The sequence below is a fragment of the Eschrichtius robustus genome, chromosome 15 (assembly GCF_028021215.1).
Source record: "Eschrichtius robustus isolate mEscRob2 chromosome 15, mEscRob2.pri, whole genome shotgun sequence".
In the NCBI taxonomy this organism is placed as follows: Eukaryota; Metazoa; Chordata; class Mammalia; order Artiodactyla; family Eschrichtiidae; genus Eschrichtius; species Eschrichtius robustus.
The window spans coordinates 95,258,652-95,273,114 of NC_090838.1; the positions used below are offsets into that span (position 1 = coordinate 95,258,652).

At 36.3% G+C, this 14,463-nt stretch overlaps 1 protein-coding gene across 1 annotated transcript in view; it reads left to right on the forward strand.

The window, feature by feature from the left end:
* Window positions 1-14,463, forward strand: part of GCC2 (GRIP and coiled-coil domain containing 2) — a 34,494-nt gene that overhangs the window by 426 nt on the left and 19,605 nt on the right. The window contains exons 3-9 of the mRNA XM_068564024.1: window positions 721-805; window positions 1,932-1,999; window positions 5,989-6,093; window positions 6,858-9,314; window positions 10,054-10,123; window positions 12,650-12,750; window positions 12,845-12,943. Coding sequence (XP_068420125.1) covers window positions 721-805; window positions 1,932-1,999; window positions 5,989-6,093; window positions 6,858-9,314; window positions 10,054-10,123; window positions 12,650-12,750; window positions 12,845-12,943 — 2,985 coding nt within the window. The remainder of the gene's footprint in view (window positions 1-720; window positions 806-1,931; window positions 2,000-5,988; window positions 6,094-6,857; window positions 9,315-10,053; window positions 10,124-12,649; window positions 12,751-12,844; window positions 12,944-14,463) is intronic.

Here is a 14,463-nt window from a genome sequence, read left to right on the forward strand (position 1 = left end):
AGCCGTCTGGTTTGTGAGGTCCGAGCGGTGGGCTGGCGTCGCGGGCTCGGCTCTGCTGGCGCCTCCGCTGATGTGAGCACAGGTCACCGCTGGGGCCCTGAACGGGCGCCCAGGAGTTGGGGACTTGCCGCCGAGGTTTATTGTTTCAAGCTGACTTTGAGACACTCGCCCAAACACTCGGCTGCATTGAAGCTTCACGGTAACCGTGAGATAAATAACGTGGTTATCCCAGCTTTACGCCTAAGAAAACTGAGCCTGCAGGGGTTAAGGAACTTTCCCTGATTTTTAGGTAAAGCCTAAACGCACCCTGATTCATCTTACTGCTGTAATTAGGCTTACGTGTTTTCATGTGGCCAGAGACTCCTTTCAGCCTTGAATAGGACGAAGCAATTTTACAGATCTAAGGAACTTTACGTAGAATTAGTCCCAGTTCCCTAATTTTGCAATTAATCAAGATCTAAAAAGTGTCTTAACCTGTAACAAGGATATCTGTAACGTAAGAGGATACCTGCGATTTTCTCTACGTTTCATAGTAGTTGCCGAGCTAATAGTTATTGAGTGAAACTTGCATTTGCTAATCTTAAAAAATGTGGTGTTTGGTTGACATAAAGACCTATTCAATAGGATGTTTTTTATTTTTAGGCAGACTTTATGTTTCTTTTTTGTGGTATAGTAGAAACATGAATTCTCGCAAATTGGTAACATCCCTGCCTCTTCCAGCTGGAAACATTGCCCAAGGAAGATCTTATCAAGTTTGCCAAGAAGCAGATGATGCTAATACAGAAAGCTAAATCAAGATGTACAGGTATTGGGTTGAAAATATTCGTCTTGACCGCAATCTTGTTTAATCATGGTTACAACTATTAGTTTCTTAATAGTACATTGGCTTGTTTTGTTTATCAGTGAATCCAATAATATTAGTGTAGTGGAATCTGTTATTACTTAATATTCTAAAGTTTGCTTCTGATATTTTTTATTATCTCATATCCCTAAACTGCAGTTACCTTTGAATTAATAAAGTCAGGGAGGAGGATTTTAAGAAACAGTTTGTTAAAGTTCAGCACTTTTTTTTTTCCTCATGTGGATCGTATATTCTTCTGAGTAAAGCATTTTTTTCTAGAGTTGCCAGTTGAAATGTTAGAGACATGAAGTTCTGAGCCCAAGGAAGTAAGAAGAGGCCCCAAGTAAAGTAGTAAAAGATTTCTATTCCTGGAATTTTGAAGTATATTTATTTACTGAAGTTGGTTGATTGCCTATTCAGTTTCCCTTTCTTTATATTCCAAAAAGACAAAGATATTAGTATCCTTTTTTAATATGTGTAGGTGAGCTCTTGAATTTTCAGTAACTTAACTGCCCAGCCTAAAAGACAAGACTTATTTACTACTAGAAAAGGTCAAACTGTGTTTCTGGAGGTTGGATCAGCTTATGATAAGAGAGTAATTTATTTGGAAAGATGTTCTAGGCTCCAGACCTAGACATGAGTTGATGAAATAGATTAACATGTGTGTTTAATATGAGGTTAGTTGTTGCTTTAAGATTATACAGTAAGAAGTTATTTACAGCTGAAATAATGTCTGGGATTTGCTTCAAAAATATCAGGATGCGTAAGACAAGAGGGGAAGGAGGAAGTGAATACAGGTTGGGATGAAACAAGGTTGGTCATGTAGTAATTATTAAGCCAAGATGATGGAGCATAGAGATTAATCACACTATTCTCTCTGGGTTTTTTAATTCGTTTGGAGTTTTCCATAATAAAAAGGAAAATAAAAGGTAATGCTGGGTGAACTTAGTGCTTTCTCAAAATATCTGCTGCTTCTTAAATGTGTTCTAATTTATAGTGATTTTTTTTTAAGAATGTACTTATCACTTGAGCCAGTAATTATTTTCTTCATTTCTGAACTAGTATCTTTTTTATTTTTTTAATTGTTTAGAATTGGAGAAAGAAATTGAAGAATTGAGATCGAAACCTGTTGCTGGAGAAACTGATGATATTATTAAGGTAATGAAACAGCTGTGCGTATTGCTTTAATTTTCATTTCTTTACTTAGAGGAGATGCCCGATGATAAATCGGATTTCCTTGAGGGCTGTCAGCCTGCTTGAGCGCTATCGGGCTCCCGAGCCTTTTGTTCCACTTCCTCTCTGCCCTTGGTTACATGCTTCACCTTTCTGGTTGACTGTAAAAAGAGAGGTGAATGACCTCTGCATCCCTTTCTGTTCTGAAGTGGTGTTCCTTTCTGTCCTTGTTATCCTTTACACACTCTGTAATTATGGTTATTGCTTCAGTCTCAGGCCTGCTCTTCCCTCTCCCCATCAGAAAACCTCGCCACGCTCAGGACTTTGATGATTCTCTCCATTCCCATGGTTCTTTGTTAAACACGTCATGTCTTACTTGCTAACCATACTTACCTTGATGACCCGAAACTGGGCTCTCTTTCTCTTTTACTTCTACATATTCTCATCAGATGATAGAATGTTGTTTTTATATTGTTATCCCCTGTTTAAGACCCTGAGTTGCTCATTCTTACTTATGTGCCCTTAAGGTAATTAAATGCTTTTCCTTCCCCCATTTGGCCTACCTTCTTTAAAGTTTCTTTGCTTCTCAAAGCTCTGCAGAAGTTTTTTTCCTTGCTTTTGCATATTTGTAATTTGAGTCATGGTATCAATCTATTCTTTGATTATATGTTATCTTAGTCTCCCGACTTGTGAGCCATGCACAATTGAGGGACTCCCAGGAAGCTACTACCAGGAGTCTTTAAATCGCTGTGCATACTTTGCATTACCATTTTGTTCTTCATTTAGCTAGAACAGTGTATGAATCCTGAATGGTGTGCACAAGTACCATTTGGATTCGTAATGTGCTGATTGGTTTAAGCATTACTGAATTCGTAATGGTTTTGTTTATTTGGTCACTATGTATTTCCCTAATTAGTGATAGCAAAAGTACAACTCCATGTAGTTAAAGAGCACTGACTGTGGAGCCAGACCGCCTGATTCAGATCTTCAGACCCCTGCTGTGCCACACACCAGCTGCATGACCATGGCTAAGTTTCTTAACTTCTTTCTGTTCCTTCATCTGTAGACTAGGGATAATAATAAGACCTACTTTCATAGAGTTGTATTATGAGTTAGTACCTACAGTACGTAGAGCTGGATCTGTCACATAAGTACTCAATGGTTTTATTATTACCATATATTATTTGGGGGATATTTTCTACACACATGTATACATACATACATACATCCATGCACACCTACACTAAAAAGGAGGTTTTTGTATTTGAAAAGAGCACTCCAGAGATTCTGTTCTAATTTTGGATCAGTTAACTCTTAGCCCTTAAAATACTTTTCATACTGTTGCATTTCAGAATATTCAAATATCTGTCCCTTATTTCCTCCTTATCAATGTATTCTTCCCTTCTGTCAAAACTACTCCTAAAAATTTAAGGGTAGAAAATTTCTCTCAGTTAGCTAACTTTACCTTTCAGGTTATTAATTTAATATTAAAGCATGTTATCCTGACCACTCAAGTCTCAGAAAGTAAAGGTTGGTAAAATTAAATGAGAATGAAATCTTTGGTTTCCAGTGTTAATGAGAAAATTACATTGGGGAGTGATTCAAGGAGCTGTGCATCAGTTATTCAGTTGCTGTAAGTAAGTTTTCTGTTTTAGGAAAATCATGTACTGCAATGTAATATGTCCTCTGCACCTCTGGAAAAGGGAAAAGACTTTCTTGCTATGTTTTATCTCTTCACTGGGAAAAGTACACTGGAAAAACATGGCTTTGAATACAGAATTTTCTGTCCTCCATAAAAATGTATGGCTTTTTACAAGTTTTAGTTATTAAAATTTCTGATAGTCATCTTCTAGTGCATTGAAATACATCTAAAGTTTTATTGCAAACCTGGCATATTTGACTTTTAAAAAAGAGGAATAAAAACCCATATTTTCCATGTCAAAATTTGAGGTGTTTGGTATTACATTGAACTTATATGCTGCTTCCAAATGCAAGAGAAAGGTAAAAATTGCATGTCAAGATGTGGAATTTCTAGAATGTATCACTCTTGTTTTTTTCTCTTTGCTGGAATCAAATTTGTATTTCCTAGGAAATAACTGTCCATTTTGTGCCTCTAGTCTTTAAGGATATTTATAGCTGCTTTCAGATAATGCCTTCTGTATATCTCCTAAAATTATTAATGTTTTCAGGCTTCCCCTGATAATATACCAAACAGAAGTTTACATTGCAATACTATATAATGTGAAAAAACTAATTTTAAAACTAAAATTGTTTTAACAAAAGCAATATATGCTCATGATTTAGAAATAGTACTAACAACTAAATAACTTATAATTCTAAATAGCTTATGGAAATTATCTATTTCTGAATAATATGCTTATATTGCTTTTCCTTGATTTATCCCTTGGTGGGACACTTAGCTATTAACTTCCTGTTATAACAGATGAAAATTTCGCTATCTTTCACAATGACTCCTACTTTCCAACTGGTCAAACAGATCAAATAATCGTTTACATTTTTTTCTGGACACCTGCCTCCTAAAGCCTTCTGTCCTGTGCTAATTTGGTCTGGTTGTTCTCCAGGTCTGCTGTGGTTTTCCTGGAGTCGGCCTTTTGCCATGATTCAGTGAATTATACTGCTTTCCTGTGTTGGCCCCCCACCCCGTTTGCTGGGTCACAGGTCATTCACTTTCTTGGATAACCTCATTTTGGTAGAGCATGTCCTTCTCCAGCTTCCTAACAACAGATGCATAGGAGGAAAATTTTTGTCATCTTGTATTTAAAAGTGGCTTTATTCTACTCTCATGTTTGAATAATAGCTATAACTTGGTATAGAACTCTAAATATTTTCTACATCTGCTTTGTTTTTGTATTTTTGAACAACAGAGTTTTTCTTTATTATTTCAAAAAAGAAGTTCAGAGGCAGTTCTGGAGTGATAGTTGACTAAGGTTTGTTTAGGATTTTATCTCAGTTTTAATGTTTAAGATTAACTTTATCTAAATTCACGTGAAATGGGTCTGTGATTTTCCTGTCTGTAAAGTCCTTGCATAATGTTATCAAGTTATGCCAATTGTGTAGAATAACTTGAGAATTCTTCTTGCTTTTTGTTTTGTCTGAAAAAATTCATATGTAATTGGGATAATCTGTTCTTTGAAAGCTTGATAGAACTCACCTATAAAACTATCTATTCCTCCTGTTTTCTTTGGTGGACAATTTTAAACCACTAGTTTGATTTTTAAGTAGTAATAGTATTGATGATGCTTTTTAATTTTTTTTCTTGAGTTACATTTTTCTAGGAATTTTTTTCCATACCATTTTACTTTTCAGTATGATTGGCAGATTAATAATCATAATATTCTTCTTAACTGTATAATCTGTAATTTATATATAGATAGGTTCTCCTTTTATTCATAATATTGTTTGTGACTTCTGTCTTCTCTTGATCAGTCTTACAAGAAGTCTATTTTGTTAGCTTTTTTTTTTTCAAAGAACTGACTCTTGGCTGTTCTATTTTCCACTTCATTAACTTCCTTTCCTGCTTCATTTCTGCAAGAGGTAAACTTTCTCTGGGGGAGGGGGGACACTGGTGATTTCTTGCGCATTATTCTGAGCACGCCCGATTGAGATTGTTAGTCAATCCGATTTTTGAACCTGACTCTCCAGTTCCTGAGCATTTAGTTTGCTAATGAGTGTTTGCCAGCTTCTCATGTGTTTCCCAGCGCGAGCCCTTAGGTTATAGCTTTCTTCTTCTTTCTAATTCACGTCCTCCACGTCCTCCACTTTCAGTTTTCCGAAGATATATTGAAATTTCTCATACCCTCATGTCTTTTCTCCTTTTTTCTTTGCTCTTATGTATATAGCTTTTTAAATATTCTTACTTTAGCATGGTTTGGAAAAGGTGAGGAGATAATTTTGCATGAAGTCAATCCACCATTTTTAACCTCAGGCAAACAAATCATCCTGTTCCAAAACAGGCATTGACCATACGTCTGGATGCTATTCTTTTGGAAAAAGCAGAGACTGAGCAACAGTGTGTTTCTTTGAAGAAGGAAAATATTAAAATGAAGCAAGAGGTTGAGGTAAAGCAACACTTTAATTTATTTTGCTTTTTATTAACTTATATAGTATAGCTATGCATTTTAGAGCCAAGACCTTAAAAAGCATCTGATCTGATTTTAACTGTAATATTTACAGACAAGGAAACAGATTGATATTTAAAAAGAAAAATAACTGAAATCACCCAACTACATAGAGCTAACATTTACTTGTTCCATTGTTTAATCTTCATTTTAGTTGTAATATCATTCTTTAGTAAAAATGGGAAAAAAATACCTATTTTATGAAAAATTACCTATTTAAATAAGTTGATTGTCACACATACTCTAAATGTTATCGAAAGAAAGAAAGGAAGGAAGGAAAGAAGGAAGGAAGAAAAAGAAAGGAAAAAGAGGGAGGGAGGGAAAGGAAAGGAAAAGTTGACTGTTCAGTTCTAGGATATTCAAGTGTCTTTTGGGTCTGTGCTAATTTTCTCCCAAAAGCTATATTACTCTATTCAGGAGATATTCATTAAAGCCTATGACTTAATACAACTTACATAATTTATTACCATTTAAAGGAAAATTAAATTCAGAGATTTCCTAGCTTTTAGTTATTGCTTTGAGTAACCTATTTAGTACTGCTTAAGGTAGTCAGAGCTTCTAAGCAGAATTCTTGGAATCTCAGTATCGTATTTCTTTATGTACATTTCTGCTCATTTCTTATTTTTTGAGCCTATGTCTAATATTTTTCCTGAGGGCAGGGGTTTGTTTTGTCTTAAATAATTCTTGTGTGCTTACTTTTATAGGATTCTGTAACTAAGTTGGAAGATGTGCATAAGGAGTTTGAACAATCAGAAAGAAACTATGCAAAAGAAATGGAAAATTTGAAAAATGAATTAATGGCAGTACATTCCAAATACAGTAACGATAAAGCTGGTTGGCAAAAGGAACTGGAGGAAGCAGCAAAAAAACAATTAGAGCTTTCAGAACAAATCAAATTTCAGAGTGATTCTGAAGATAATGTTAAAAAACTACAGGAAGAGATTCAGAAAATTAAGCCAGCCTTTGAGGAGCAAATTTTATGTCTGCAAAAGCAGTTAGAAACTGCCACAAATGAAAAGGAGCAAGAAATTACTCATCTCCAAGGAGTCATTGAGCCTAATTCTCAGCAGTACCAAAAAGAAATTAATAGTTTGCAGGAAGAACTTTTACGGTTGAAATCTACACACCAAGAAGAGGTGAAAGAATTGAAGTGCCAAATTGAAGCATCTGCTAAAGAACACGAAGCAGAAGTAAATCATTTAAACCAGCTAAAGGAGAACTTAGTCAAACAGTGTGAGGCAAGTGAGAAGAACCTTCAGGAGAAATATGAACGTGAATTAGAAAACGCAGACCAGGAAAATCAAATGTGTTCTTTGCCCTTACAGGAAGATACTCGTGTAGAACAAGCAGTAAATGAAAAAGTCAAACACTTAGAAGATACCCTAAAAGAACTGAAGTCTCAACATAGCATCTTAAAAGACGAGTTAACTTACATGAATAATCTTAAATTAAAACTTGAAATTGATGCCCAGCATACAAAGGATGAGTTTTTTCACGAACGGGAAGATTTAGAGTTTAAAATTAATGAATTATTACTAGCTAAAGAAGAGCAGGGGTGTGTAATTGAAAAATTAAAATCTGAGCTAGAAGATTCAAATAAACAATTTTGCTGTACCGTAGAACAACATAACAAAGAAGTACAGAGTCTTAAGGAACAACATCAAAAAGAAATATCAGAACTAAATGAGGCATTTTTGTCAGGTTCAGAAAAAGAAAAATTAACATTGATGTTTGAAATACAGGGTCTTAAGGAACAGTGTGAAAACCTACAAAAAGAAAAGCAAGAAGCAATTTTAAATTATGAGAGTTTACGAGAGATTATGGAAATTTTACAAACAGAGTTGGGGGAATCTGCTGGAAAAATAAGTCAAGAGTTTGAATCAATGAAGCAACAGCAAGCATCTGATGTTAATGAACTTCAGCAGAAGCTCAGAACTGCATTTAATGAAAAAGATGCTCTTCTTGAAACTGTGAATCGTCTCCAGAGAGAAAATGAAAAGTTATTAACACAGCAACAATTTGTACCAGAACTTGAAAATACCATAAAGAACCTTCAAGAAAAGAATGAAGTGTATTTAGTTAGTCTCAGTCAGAGAGATACCATGTTACAAGAATTTGAAGCAAAGATAAGTTCTCTTACTGAGGAAAAAGATGATCTCATAAGTAAAATTAAAAGTTACCATGAAGAGGTGGAGACTGTCTATCACAAATGTGAAAGGGAAGAAAGGTTGATTGTAGGACCCAGGGAGAAAGTGGAGCAGACTACCCAGTACAGCAGTGAGCTAGAACAAAAGGTAAACGATTTAACAGCACGACTAGAAGAAACCTTAGAAGAAAAGGATCAAAAGGACCAAAAACTGGAAAAGCTTATGGCTCAGTTGAAAACTCTCTCTCAAGACCAGGAAGCAGTGTCATCTGAAGTGAAGTCTCTTCATGAGGAAAATAGTAGACTGAGTTCAGAAAAGAACCAGTTGAGCAGGGATTTGGAAGCTCTCCTGTCTCAAAAAGAAGGAGATTTTATGCTGAAGGAGCAGATTTCTGAATTAGAAAAGAAACTTCAGTTAACAGTTGAAGAAAGAGATAATTTAAATAAACTGTTGGAAAATGAGCAAGTTCAGAAGTTATTTGTCAAAACTCAGTTGTGTGGTTTTCTTGAACAAATGGAGTCAAAAGTTTCAGAAAAAAGTGAAGCACAAGATGTTGTAAATGTCCTACAAGCTGTAGGTGAATCCTTAGCTAAAATAAATGAAGAAAAACACAACTTGGTCTTCCAGTATGGTAAAAGGGTAGCAGAGTTAGAAAAAGAGATTAAGTTCCTCCAAGAAGAGAATGTGATTCAATGTGAGGAACTTAGGTCTTCACTAAGAGACCATGAGCTAGAGAAAGCTCTCTTAAGGAAAGAATTAGAAGAAACCGTCTTGGAAAAAGAGGCCCTGCAGTCTGATCTTCTAGAAATGAAGAATGCTAATGAACAAACAAGGCTTGAAAATCAGAATCTCCTAATTCAAGTTGATGAATTATCTCAAAAATTATGTAGCAAAAATGAAAACCATAATGAAGAAGAAAAATATTTTATAAAGGAACTTGAAAACCTAAGGCCATTACTAGAACAAAAAGAATCAGAATTGCAAGATGTGAGAGCAGAGTTGATATCATTAAAGGTACTATTAATTTGCATTTTACTGATTTTAAAATAAATTCTTAGTTCTAGTCATAGACTCTAGAAAATATATATATTATTGCACTTTGAAGTCAGAAGTAAATTTTTAGCATTTAAGATCAAATGCATATTTCTGAAAGTACATTAAACATTTTCACATCACACTTTATCACAGTGAGCACTTTTTGGTTTTAGATCATTTTAGAATTTTGTTTTTATATAAGATTAGATGATTAGGGGGTTAAATGTTAAAATTGTATAATTAGTTACCAGCAAAGCTACAAGTAAACATGGAAAAATTTGAATTTCATCCTTGTGTGGTATGCATATTAACTTAAAGAGCACTGTTGAGCAAAAATGTAGACTAAAGTGGTATTTAATTTTAACCAAAAATTTAGGGTGTTTTCCCCAAATCATGACAGGATAAACTATAATCATCATTTAATCTTTTCCTTAATGCATTATGTATTTGATATCTGTTGGGTGGTTCGTCTTGGTCTTGGATATTGCTGTTTTTTATAGTAAAAAACATGACCTATACTATGTTTATAGTAAAAAACATCATGCTACATGCATGATAAGGTCAGAATTACCTGGTCTATCAAGGGAAGAAAAAGACTGTTCACCAAATTGCTTTTTGTATGAATTCTCTTTGATAATGATTTTTTTCATGCTTAACATGACGGCCAGTACATCATGGGGAATGCAGTGATTGTCTTTGTTTTTCCTGTAAAATCTAGGATTCCTTAGAGAAATCACCTTCTGTAGAAAGTGATCAACCTTCAGTAAAAGAGTTTGAAGAAAAAATAGGTAACTATGGTTTTGCATATGTTGTCACAGTTAATTACACAGATTCTTTTTAGTGTTAGAATAGATTGGGAAGTATTGTCACCAATTAATGAGTTGTTAAAAACATGATGAGTAGCTCTCTCTTCCTGATGCCCCCACTCTTGCCCCGCTGCCATCTGCTTGCCTTCCCTTTCAAAGCTCTCATTTTCTATTGTTTAATCCAAAGGAGTGATGTGATTCCATTTATAAATGGTTCCATGATTGGTTTTGGATTTTTCATGCATTTAGCAACCTTATTTGAATGCCCAGCTACCTAGGCACTGGTAATAGGAAGAGGGCTAAGATACACACCACACAGACCGTGTCTTCAAAGAACTCACTGCAAGAAAGGGCTGTTACTGCAGTACTTTGGGGTGTGGACAGGGTACGCTGGTGACAGTACAGAAAGACATGATTAACTGCTCGTTTTGAGTTAGGAAAAACATCACAGAATAGGCTGTACTTGTGTGTTGAAGAATGAGAAATTTGACATGAGGAGAAAGGTGCTGCAGCAGGAGGGAACAGCAGGTGCTTGAACGTTAATATCCATGACGTCCAGGAGCCTCCTAGGAAATTCTGGAAAGGCAGGAGTCTGAGCATGAAAGGGCTGGTGTGTGTTGTGCAGAAGAGCTGGGACTTCCCCATACCCATTTATTCCTCAGAGTAATGTTAGGAGGTAGCTCTTTTATTCCCATTTTAAGATGGAGAAACAAACTTAAAAAAGTGTTGTGTGATGTACCCATAATTCCTCAGTTGAATGCCCAGTGGGATTGGCGGGGGAGAGGGGACGGGTGGTTGAAAGAATTTGGAATGACCCACAGTTTTCTGTAATGGGTGACTGGGGAAGGTCGGGTTAGGGGAGAGCATGAGTTCAGTCTTAGACAAATGAAACTTGATTACCACCCCAACTGGAGATGTCGAGTAGACTACTAACTGTGCAAATCCGGAGTTAATGGGGAGAGGGTTAGACCAGATAAAACTCCATGCTTAACACAGTGGGCATTAAAAGCCACAAGGTTGCGATCCCAAGGAAGTGAGCGTAGGAAAAAAGACGAGGACCAGAGACAGTTCTCTGTCAAAAGTCAGAAAGATAGAAACAACCAAGGAGAATGAGAAGGAGTAGCCGGTGAGGTAGAGCCCAGAGCATACGATGTCTTTGAAGCTAAGACAGATGAAGTACAGGTGGAGGAAGTGCTTGAGGAGGGAAGAAGGGTCACACTAGCACTCAGAGCTAACCCGAGCCAAGCAGCATCCAGCTCATTGGCGACTTGATAACACTTGCCACGATGTACTGAAGCCAGAGCCTGGTTGAAGTAGGTTCAATGGGAAAATGGGGCAAGAGAAATGTGAGGGCATGTATAGACCACGCCTAGAAGGAGTTTTGCTGTAAAAGAAAGAAGACATGGGACAGTGTCCAGAGGGGAGATGTGCTCTTTTGCCTTTCTTTGTGTGATGTTTCACCTGTCCTATTATGACCCTCCCCTCCCCTCTTTAGCTGCTTCCTCTTTGTTCCTGACCTTAATCTCTTGGTGATATTTTTCTTATTGCATGTTTGTAAACTGTTGGGAAAAAATCTGTTAGAGGGGGGGATTTGCTGCACAAGAGGGGAGAATTGCTACACTGATGCCTGAGTAGGTGAGAATGTGCGGGATGACATGCAGAAGTGGAACACTTGGCCTGTGCTACGTGCACAGACAGTGCACCTGTCGCAGCCAGAGGAGGGCAGCATAAGTGAACACAGGGGCTGTGAACCCTGGATGAAGAAGCAGGGACAGAAATTCAGATCATAGCTGAAGTTAAGCAGAGATACCAAGAAGTAAGATCTGGAACACTGGCGTTTAAGTCGGGGAGATGGCTAGAGAGGTTACGGGAGAGATCCAGATTGGACATGTAAGCAGATTGCAAGTTCAGTTGTAAAAATCAGACCCACCAACCAAGAGGCATGTGCCTATGGATCATAAATGTTTAAGTGCATCTGATATCTCCTCTGCTTGATGCTGATGTGCATGTCACCACCTGAAAGCCTAGCATACCTGCGTCTCCAGGAAATCTTCTACTGTTAAAGGAGTCCTGCCAGCCTCTCCAGTTCATAGACACTTATGAAATGGCTAAAAACAGTAGGCTGGGACTTCCCTGGCGGTCCAGTGGCTAAGACTCCGCACTTCCACTGCAGGTGGCACGGGTTCTGTCCCTGGTCAGGGAGCTAAGATCCCATATGCCACGTGGCATGGCCAAAAAAAAAAAAAAAACAGTAGGCTGCTGTGGAAGATTGAAGAAAATGAAAATTCTTTACATTGTTTGCCTCATTTAGAAAATAAGTAATTAAGCTTTTACTTTAAAAACTAGATATTAATATTTTGCTTTTACTTTATTACTTTTAATCTCAAATTGCAGATTTTGTGTTCCAGATTAAAGATCCATTTCTAGGGCTAAAGTAAGTAAATAATGGGAGTATTTTCGCTATTTTCCTTTGAGTCTATAGATAATTGTTTCATTGTATGTTTTTAGCATATCTGGAAGAAGAATGCAAAGACAAAGAGGAGAAAATAGAGAAATTAAAACTAGTTGCTGTGAAGGCAAAGAAAGAACTAGGTTCTAGCAGAAAAGAGGTAAGGTGACTTAAAAAGGCAACGTTTAAGGAACTTACATGTTAGAAAATCAAGTTTGTCTCTACATAAAAAAACTATTGTATATTTAAAATAGGCCCAGACGCTACGGGAAGAACTTGAATCTGTTCGTTCAGAAAGGGATCAGGTGTCTACTTCCATGAGAGATCTCATTCAAGGAGCAGAAAGCTATAAGGTAAAAATAGTTATTTTAATAACAAGTTATATTTGTAACTTCTAAGTTAAGGAATGCACTAGGAATGTAAAACTCTTGTCCATAACATAATCACCTTGTATTTTTTAGTAAATCTTTTTTTCTATTTTTTTGTGTAATGTATCATCCTAGTATCAGATTTTAAGTGGCTAAGCTTTAAATATGCCTTTAAGCTATTGTTTTTTAAAACTAAATTTCTGTTTTGGGATTTCCAATAAAATCAGTAACAAAAAAGATGGCTATCGTTACTGTTATTATTTAATAGTCTTCTGGCCAAGTGAATAAATGTGAAAGTTAGACATGTCTAACACGAAAGTGAAAACGTTTGAAGGCAATATTGCTTGTCTACCTAAATAACATGAGAATCTATTATAAAAAATATAAGAATTAAAAATAAGAGAGTACCATTATATTTCTTTACGCATTCAAATATTTATACAGCCAGGCTCAGTACTGATTACTGGGGAGACGGTGGTCAACCAAGTAGACGGAGTTCCTGTCTGCTTGGGACTTAAATTCCAGTGGCAGACAAAAATCCAAGAAAATACTGTGTGAAGAAGTAAAGGTGGGTAGGGGGAGGAGAGTGGCCAGTAGTCAAGTGGGATTTGATGGAAAGAAGAAAATACCAAAGTAGTACAAAAAAATGAAATTTCAGGAAGAACTTTAATGAGACTAAGTGAAAAGAGAAAATTGACATCTTGCTCTACCAGACACTTAAATTTATTATAAGACTACATAATGTGATACAGTTCTGATGCAGAAATAAGGCAGATTAATTGAACAGAAGACAGAGACTTCTGGGGACTTTCCTGGCGGTCCAGTGGTTAAGACTTCGCCTTCCAGTGCAGGGGGTGTGGATTCGATCCCTGGTCGGGGAGCTAAGATCCCACATGCCTTGGGGCCAAAAAACCAAAAGAGAAGCAATATTGTAACAGATTCAGTAAAGACTTTAAAAATGGTCCACATCAAAAAATCTTTAAAAAAAAAAAAAAAAAGAAGACAGAGACTTGTGTATAAAAACAAGCACTTACAGGCCCCAGGCTCTCTTCTAAGTGCTTTACATGTCTTATCACACCTGATATGTGTGTGATAAGTATGTTATTAACGTTGCTGATTCACCGGTAAGGAATCAGAGGTACGGAGGTCACAGAGCAAGTAACTAGTAGAGCTGGGGTTGGATTCAAGCAGTCTGGTTCCAGATCTGTTCTTTCACCAACTAAACTATGCAACCCCAGTAAGATTTGAAAACAGAGAAGCCAATGCAGAAGGGATCAGAAAACTACTTCAGGAAAATTTGGTTAGATTTTTACTTCATGCCACACACCAAAATAAATTCTGCAGTTTTGTCAAAAATGAAAGTGATTTTTTTAAAACCTAGAATAAAATACTTGATCATTCGAGCTCTGGATACAAAATACTTTTCTCAACTTAAAGCAGTTAAAGAAGTTACAAGGGAAAAGACAAATTGAACTAGATAAAATATGAAATTGACATATGAAAAT